Here is a 9,212-nt window from a genome sequence, read left to right as displayed (position 1 = left end):
AGATGTTTTGTGTATCCACCAATGTCAACCGAAAGCTGTTGTTTTTGTTTCTCCTGGAGTCCTTATACCCTATATGCTCCACTATCTCTTAACTGTTATTTCTGACAGAACAGAATCCAAATAAAAATTATTAAGCCATTACTTTGCTTGAACAGTATTTTTTCCACATCAGAAAGCAATGCATGTTGATAAAATTAAGATTTTTTCCATTTTTTTTTAAATTTGCAACAGTAACTTTACTTAATCATTACTTTACTTAAAATAATCATTACTTTACTTAAATAACTTTTGATTGGGTTCAAATTTTGACATATACCATTTGAAAATTAGTACTTAATAAAAATTATAGATTTTTATTAATAGCACCATCAGTGATCTGTTATTTGTGGCAGTTCTTTCTTTTTGAACGTTCTCTTCGTTCACTTCATTTTATAAATGTAAATTGGAAAAAAATTCACTCTATCCATTAATTACTATTAATCATTCTATCTTTTTATACCCCTCAAAAATTCTTCAAGAACTTACCAAAAAAGTACCAGCAGAGTTAAATCACACAAGCCTTCTCCTCAATGTGAAAATAACTTCTGAATCTTTATAAATAAGTCGGGTTATCAAAACATAAAAAAGTCTGAAATGAAATTGAAAAAGACCAGGAAAAATCTGATCCAATCTTAACATTAGTCAGAAAATGGTTTACATTTTCTGTTAAAAATGTTCAAAAGCCTCCAATTTGCCATAATTCACAGACAAATCAGAAAGCAAGATAACAAGAAAAAATAAACTGTACACAATTGTGTTCAATTATGGTTAGGGCTAATCATCAGTAGGTCACAGGAACACACAAATAGAAAAGAATTTGGACATTGCACAACCATATTTTTTTTAGCTGTTTCAAATCCTACTGATGTATCAATCACATATATTGAAAAATAATGATGTATCAAAAACAAATATAAAGAATTAAGATTTTTTATTTCAATTTTTTTTTTAAAGATATTTACAATTTTATTAAATAAGAATTTTTCTCAATAGGATTATTTTTTCTTTATGCCAAGCTGCAAACTTCAGTTAATTTCAATGATAACAACAATTAGCAAGAATCATTCATATAAGTGTATTTTATACAATAAAAAAAATATTACCAGCTACTTTAATAGTCTAAAACAAATTAGTAACATATTGAAAATAGCAACTCATAATCACATTTTCTGTTTTGTAAAATAGAGAAAATAGAATGTCATGCAAGATGTAAATATAGGAAATATTTTCTAATTTCATCAATCTGAAATGATTGCTGGTGAAATTCAATTGAAAACAGACTGAATTTGTCCATTCAAAATGAAGGCCACTTGTAAGTTGGCTGTGATATTTCTCTTTCACAATTTGCAACTGTTGAACATTCACTTTGCTCGAAGTTGAAATGTATCATAAAAATCCAAATCCAATTCCAAACTGTAAACCCGGGTTTACACTGAAAATAGAAAAAAAAAAAAAAAAAAATTTAATAATGACACCATATTTAATCTGTTGTCCTTTTTAGTTTTCATTTCTTCAGGAGATTATTCACTTTCATATCATTTTCGAAATTATAGTGCTTTTCAGTCTTTTTCCATTGGAACTGAAAGTTGCTTGCTTTTCAGTCAGCCATATTTTGTAAAGAGAAAAAACATTCAATTTTAATCCAGTTCCATTTATTAAAAGTTGTAAGAATATATTGAAAGAATTCTACAATGATATAATATTTTTAAATTATTTCAAAATAAAATTTCAATTAATTATACTTACCTATCACCTTGGCTAACATACATGGGAACGACATAGTTCAATTCGAGACGTGCTACTCGTCCCATGCGCAATACAATTCCACCACCATAAGAAGCTCTGAAATTATCACTAACACCATTTATAATACCTTGAACACCATCACCTAAAAAAATATAATTGTTTAAAACATATATATCTTGCAAATAAATTCTATTTTTAAAGAGAAAAATAAACAAAATACACAAAAAAAATAGTAGTAACAGTAATACTACTACTGTTAATAATTTATATAATTGTAGAATCAAAAGCAACTGCCATTGTTAAACATTCAATGAAATGTAGAATACAAAGCAACAATGAATAATGAAGATATTAAATCAAAAATATAATAAAATTATCTAAAAAAAAAAAAAATATCAATACTTAATTGGGAAATTTTAAAATTAGCAGCACTTAGTAAAAAATAATTTATGTTGGGATGAAAAATATTTAAAACTAGCAAGACCCGTCTACTGGCATTGCACAATGGAACTATGCCCCACCCCACCTGTAAAAAAAACAAAAAAAAAAACAACCAAACTATGGTTGTTAGTGTGAGCCACTGCTAGCCCACGGGCACTGGCACCTACGGCCAAAATGAATGTACTGTGCTGTAGCACTGATGCATATAATCACGTCTTTTTTAAAATTATTTGTTACGATGAAAAAGGAAAATTAAGGAATTTTATTAAAAGAAAGCATAAATAAAATTGTTAACAAAGAATAAGTTTGTATTATTTTTATTGCCGCATAATAATATAAAAAAGGGCAAATATTTAGGAGTTTATGTAGTTTATTTTGTTCAATAGACTTCCATATTTTTTTTTCAGCATAATAATAATAAAAAAAATGCAACGAGGGTATCTATTTTCAAAGAAATGTGTAGCGGAAATAAAATTGGTTTAATTCTGTCAATCAATAAATTCAGTCATTTTTTCGGCATAATAATAAAAAACGGAAATATCTGGAAGCCAACTATTTCAATTTTTTTGTCGGCATAATATAAAACAATGTATCAATGTACATGCAATGTATTTAATGGTAAAAGAACTCAATGCTGTTGATGTTTTGACAAACATGGCATCTACAAGACAATGATTACGAAGAATGAGAACCTTATACAGTCATCGTCACTGTAGAAGAATCTTATAGGGGCAAACTATCTTTTAAAAAAATGCCATTAAATGGGTTATTTAACGCTTGTAAACTTCCATAAATCTTTTTAGCATAATAATAATAATAAAAAAAAATGGAAATTTTTATGCGTTTTTTTTTTTCAGTCAATTTCTGTTTTTTTTTTTTTTGCCGCATAATAAAAAAAAACGCATCAATGTACAAGCATTGTGTTTAATTTTGTTGATGTTTTGAGAAAGGCGAATCTTATTTGTAGTTGTTGTTGTCGCCGTTGGAGAATCTTGTAGTGACAAACCAGCTTTCAAAAGCAAGCGAGTAAATGGGAAACCTTTTGTTTAAAGATGCTTTCTCTCTTGCATTTGTCTGTCTTACATGTCTGTAATGAGTGATGCCCGAAAAAAAATATGTCTCTATAGGCCATATTTTAAGCATTCGATAAGTGGATTCCGGAATATGAGAATTATCAGAGCTCAGCCAATCAGAATAGACAGAATTAGGAGAGAGAGACTTTATTATTTATGAATCAGAAATTCGAAAGATTATGTTATGTAAATGTATCTATGAAGCAATTACTGTTGGTGTAAGTACAGAATCTGTGGAAAATGTAGAATTAGACCGATGACAACTGGTAGCAGAGGATGGAGTAAATACTTAGAGAGAAAAATAGTCTAAAGACATTGCGATTGAAAAGGTTTTGCCTGTTGGATGCAATGTAGCATTTTATTATTACAACTGAATGTGTTTTAAATGATGTTTGAAAGCTACATAAGATATTGGCTATCAGACTAGATGTACTGAATTTGCATGTGGCATCTGCAAACTTACAATACCAAAGAGGAATTTCTGCAGTCATTTTATTATTAAAAAGAAAAAACTTAAAAAATAAAATGAAATTAATAAAACACTGTTTGTAGATATTCATTATTAATAGAGATTTATTTTCTGCTTATAATATTACCTCTATTAAACTGTACTATCTCAATTCAAAGGGGTTAATAGTGCAATCATGATGCCATCTTTCCAGGCATTACTTCCTCCTTTTGAGGAGAAAGAGAAATGTCATGTTCTGTTGCCATAAGACAATCCACCCAAGAATTACTTTCTTTTTTTGGAGGGAGAAAGCAGTGTCATATGTATTTATTCCAAGTAAGTAATAATATACAAGCGTCTCATATATATTTGTTCTCAAGTTGGCAATAATATGGTGTTCATGTGTCAAATATATTTGTTCTCAGGTTAGCAATAATATGAAAGTGTCATATATATTTGTACCCAGATTAGCAATAATATGCAGTTGTCATATATATTTGTTCCTATGTTTGAAATAATATGCAGGTGTCATATCTACTTGTCCCAATGTTTTGCAATAATATGCAAGATGTTGTATATATTTGTTCCCAGATTAGCAATAATATGCAAGTGTCATATATTTTTCTTTCCATGTTTGAAATAAGATGCAAGTGTCATATATTTTTCTTTCCATGTTTGCAATAATATGCAGGTTTAAAGTATATATATACTAGCATGGGTGCCCCGCATTGCCCGGGTGTTTGGAGGTGTGTGTTAAAAAAAAAAAAAGAACTGGTAGTAGGATGGTAGACTCGAACCTGGACCGCCAAGGAGGAAAAGAATGAGAAAAAAAAAATGTGACGTCTTTGCTGTTACGACCACCGCCAAACCGGAAATGACATGCATTTTAATTAAGGCTAGACAATCAAAACGAGAGGATTACTTTGGAAAATATCGGCAAAAAAAAGCAACCCCCCTGTAGAAAAGTACCCAATTGAAGGTGAACATATTAAGGTTTTAGCCAATTTTTCGATATTCGTCGTCTGAAAGGTTGACTTCAAAATGATACTGATCTTGTAAAAAGTTTCAGGCAGACATGCAAACATACATACATTTATATATTGGTAACTCAAATTTTCCACCCAAACCGATTAAAAAGCTTACCCTATCTCTGAATACCCTTTATGTAGAATTTCAAATTGTCTGAATAATTTGGTAGAGACCGAAGTGGTCAAATTTTAAAAAATTTGACCCCTATTATGACCCCTTAACATTTATTGTTTTGGGCTCAAGTTATTAAGTTAGATCCATGTCCAAGGAACCTATATCTAAAATTTAAAGTATTTAGACCCAAAATTGTCGGAGGAGTTTGGTAGAGTTCTCAAAGGTTAAATCGTTGAACTTTGACTCCTTAACAGCCAAATTTCTGGCCGAAAACTGATTACAAGGATTTTCCCAAATCTCAATACCTTGTATATGAAATTTTGAGTCTGTAGACTGCAAATTGACAGTGTTATTATGTAGGGAAATGTACACAGACAGACAGACACTTACACTTTTATAGATATATAGATTAGTGGTATCATCAGGCTACACTCTCTTCTGGATTGGTAAACCGGAGGGTATCCGTAGAAATGGTGGAGTCGGTTTTGCGATTAAAACATCCTTGGTTGATACTATTGAATTTCTTTCCAGTATCTGTGACCGCATCATGAAACTTTGTGCTCCTCTTGTGGTTAGAATCTAAGAAAAAACAAGTCTTACCGTGGATGCTCAGCGAGTGAGTTCAGGATGAGAAAAGGAAAAACAAAGATGGCGGCCAGCATTTTATTACGTGCGTTCTCGCATAATCTTGTGTGCGCGTGAAGTTGGAAACTACAAAACAAGCTTCATTTCTCGGTGCTGGGGAGATTCCATATCTGGCAGGAGAGTAGGCGCAACGGGAGTGGAGATTCTTTCTGAAATTATAATCCTTTTTTTGTGTGTTTGAGGTGACTCCCCCCCCATTACGGAGGTTCAAGCTATTTCGGCGATGGCTAACGCTGGCTTAAGCATCATGATTAAACCTTTTAATGGTGACGGTGATGTGGTGGCGTGGCTTAAAAAAGTGGACTTTGTGGCAAGGATTCAAAAGTTGGACAATGTGGCCGCAGTAATACCACTGTTTCTAGAAGGGGACGCGTTGGCCCTCTATTTGGAGCTCAGCGAGCGAGAACAGGGTGATGCAGATGCCATCAAGGGTCGACTGATCGAAGCTTTTGCAGAGGGGCCTTTCGAGGCCTTTAATAAGTTGAAGGAGAAGAGGTGGACTGGTGAATCTGTTGATGTCTACACGAACGAGATAAGGAGATTGGTTGAGTTGTCGGGCATCAGAGGACATGCCACGAGTCGTGTAGTGAAAATGACATTCATTACCGGGTTCCTGGAAGAGATATTGAAACGTTTGCAGCAGGTCCCGGGAGTGGAGACGCTGGATGTAAGTGAGCTGCTCAAAATTGCAAAGATCTTGGTGAGCACCCAGCCCACGGAGTTTGGAGGGACAACAGCAACGGTACAGCAGGATGTGGGCAGGAGTCTGCCGAACCCGAAGGTGGCATGCTTTGAATGAAGAAGAGACTGCAGGAAGTTCTTGCAATGAACAGTATGTTACAAATGCAATCAGAGAGGCCATTTAGCGGTGAAATGCACGAGTTCGGGAAACTGGCAAGGGGGAAGCCGATGCGCCAGCGGCTGCCCCGATTCGAGAATAGTGGCGCACTCGCAGCAGATGCCCAAGCAGAAGATCGTGGTGGAAGGACGGGGAGTTATGGCCCTGATCAAGACTGGCTGTACCACTATCATGGTGCACACAACCCTGGTCAGAAGATGGAAAGGGAAGGGTGAAGTAGTGGCATTCGATGGGTCGCGAGTGAAGTGTCGAGGGAGGAAGACCGTCACTATTGATATCGCTGAACACCGGAGGGTCCATGCAATTGTCACCGATCATCTGGAATGGATGTGATATGCCGACTTTGAGGCGTTACCATCACATGCAACAACATGAGGTTCGGACTAGCTGAGTGCGCAGTGATAGAGCAAGCTCCCGGAGGGACCAACAAGGCCGTGGAGGAAAGAAAAATGTTGATCAAAGATCAGGACTTCCATGCCGAATTCGACGGAGAACAGTCGACGGTGGAGTGGGCATGGAAACATCAAATGCAATCGCTGACAAACAGGGTGGCGTGCTACACTAATTCGCTCAGAGGAGGGGCGAGAAAGGAGTTTGAACAAGAAGTGGACCGATGGATTGTCTGAGGTGACCCCCCCCCCATTACGGAGGTTCACCTCTCTCACACAACAGATTCATCACTATTCTTTCAGTCTATGCACCAACCCTTGAAGCAAATGAAGATGACATCTTGTGTTTCTATGAGTCTCTGCGCTCTGTTGTTGCATCTACACCAATTAATAAAAAACTTGTTATTCTTGGTGATTTCAATGCCCGTGTTGGGAAAGACTATGAGACCTGGAATGCTCTTGGCCGCTATGGTATCGGTACCATGAATGCTAATGGCCTTAAGCTACTAGAGCTGTGTTCAGAATTTAATCTTGCTGTCTGTAACACTTTTTTTCGCCATTCAAAGCATGGTCACCTAACTGACTTCATCATAACTCAAAAATGTGACCTTCGAGATGCATATACCGTTGGTGTCATGTGCAGTGCTGAGTGTGACAAGTTAGTGAGAGGAAAGTATAATCTACGAATCCATAAGAAAGTTTGTCATAGTGGCGTTAAGGTGCCTAGCTGTATTGATGTCGCCAAGTTAAAGTTGCTTGAAGTTCAAAAGAGTATGGCAGAAAAGCTTGATAATCTTGCATTTGATGGTACATGGGTGAATTTCAAGACAGGTTTATTTTGCTGGTGCTGAAGTTCTTGGTTTCAAGAGGGATAAAAACAAGAACTAGTTTAACGACAACAATCTTGAAATTAATCAGTTGCTGATGAATAAACAGACAATTTATGAATCTTTACTTCGTGAAGATAATTCTGATCATACAACTAATTTGCGACAATACGAAGAGGTCAAAACCACATTGCAACGTGAGCTAAGAAAAATGAAAAACCAATGGTGGATGAATATAACGGAGCAGATCCAAAGGCGTTTGACACAAAAAATTTGAAGGAATTTTATGGATTCCTGTGCCAAGTATTTGGTCCTCCTTCCTCTTCAATATCTCCCTGATGTCGAAAGATGGTTCTGTTGTCATTAAGGATCCAGAAAATATCTTGAAAAGATGGCAAGAGCACTTTACTAATGTGTTTCACAATCCCTCGGCAGTAGATGCTGATGCAATTGATAGCCTACCACAATGTGATATCATATTCAGAATGGATCATTTGCCTAATCTGGTTGAGGTGCAGTTGGCTATCGTACAAGTCAGCAGTGGCAAGGCACCTGATTTGGATAGTGTTCCGGTGGAACTTCTTAAAATTAGAGGTGTGAATATTGCTAATACTATCCTTGGTTTTGTTGAGGAAATCTGGGAAGGTGCTCCTGTTCCACAGAATTGGATTGATGGTGTCTTGGTGACCCTGCTTAAAGGAAAGGGACCGAAGAATGTTTGACCACTACCATGGGATTATGCTTTTGGAAGCTGCTGGGAAAGTTCTCGCACGACTTCTATTAAACAGGTTACTGGAGGATGTTTGTCCTAATGTTATTCCAGAGTCACAAAGTGGCTTTAGGTCTGGCAGAGGAACTATGGATATGACTTTTTCAGCCTGGCAAGTCCAGGAGAACTGAACAACAGATACCACTGTTTGTTTGTGGATCTAACCAAAGCATTTGCCACCGTCAACAGGAATGCTCTCTGGTTAATCTTCAAACTTTATTAGAATATTCAAGGAACTGCACAGGGAAATGAAAGCTCGAGTTTTGTTTAACAGAAAATCGTCTGATGAAATTCCAGTTGACAATGGTGTCAAACAAAGTGATATTCCTGCCTCTACTCTTTTCTCTATATATTTTGCTGCTCTACTTGCTCATGCGTTTCAGGATTGCGATAAGAGTGTCATGTTAAAGTTTCAAACCACAGGTCGCATCTTTAATCTTAGAAGATTTAATGCCAGAACCAAGCTGTATCATGTCTTGGTCAAGAATTTACTGTATGCAGACGATGCTGTTTTTTGTCACACACTGAGACTGATATGCAGCATATAATGGATAGCCTTTGGTCTGAGGATCAGTCTGTCTAAAACAAAGGTGATGTTAACTCCTGCACCGGGCCAGTCATACGTGGAGCCAAACATCATGGTCTGTGGTGCTAGACTGGGGGTAGTTGATTCATTTGTGTACCTTGGTAGTTCTCTGTGAAGGGATGGCTGTCTTGCTGTCTTGACACTGAAATCCACAGATGAATTCAGAAGGCATCTATAGCTTTTGGAAGGTTGGAGAAGAGAGTGTGGTCTGATCGTGGCATCACAGACAGGACTAAGATCTGCGTTT

At 36.0% G+C, this 9,212-nt stretch overlaps 1 protein-coding gene across 2 annotated transcripts in view; it reads right to left on the bottom strand.

Moving 5' to 3' along the window:
- Positions 1–953: 953 nt before the first annotated feature.
- LOC145276868 (sorting and assembly machinery component 50 homolog) overlaps positions 954–9,212 on the bottom strand; it is a 394,045-nt gene continuing 385,786 nt past the window's right edge. For both annotated transcript variants that reach the window (XM_080128269.1, XM_080128270.1), the window contains exons 13-14: positions 1,786–1,927; positions 954–1,471 (exon numbers count right to left, since the gene is read on the bottom strand). In XM_080128269.1, the coding sequence (XP_079984395.1) occupies positions 1,426–1,471; positions 1,786–1,927 (188 nt within the window). In that variant the 3' untranslated portion in view covers positions 954–1,425. The remainder of the gene's footprint in view (positions 1,472–1,785; positions 1,928–9,212) is intronic.

The sequence above is a fragment of the Euprymna scolopes genome, chromosome 5, assembly GCF_053919585.1.
Source record: "Euprymna scolopes isolate OS-2025 chromosome 5, ASM5391958v1, whole genome shotgun sequence".
Classification (NCBI taxonomy): domain Eukaryota; kingdom Metazoa; phylum Mollusca; class Cephalopoda; order Sepiida; family Sepiolidae; genus Euprymna; species Euprymna scolopes.
The sequence above is the reverse complement of the archived record's forward strand: the minus strand, read 5'-3'. Positions and strand labels throughout refer to the sequence as shown.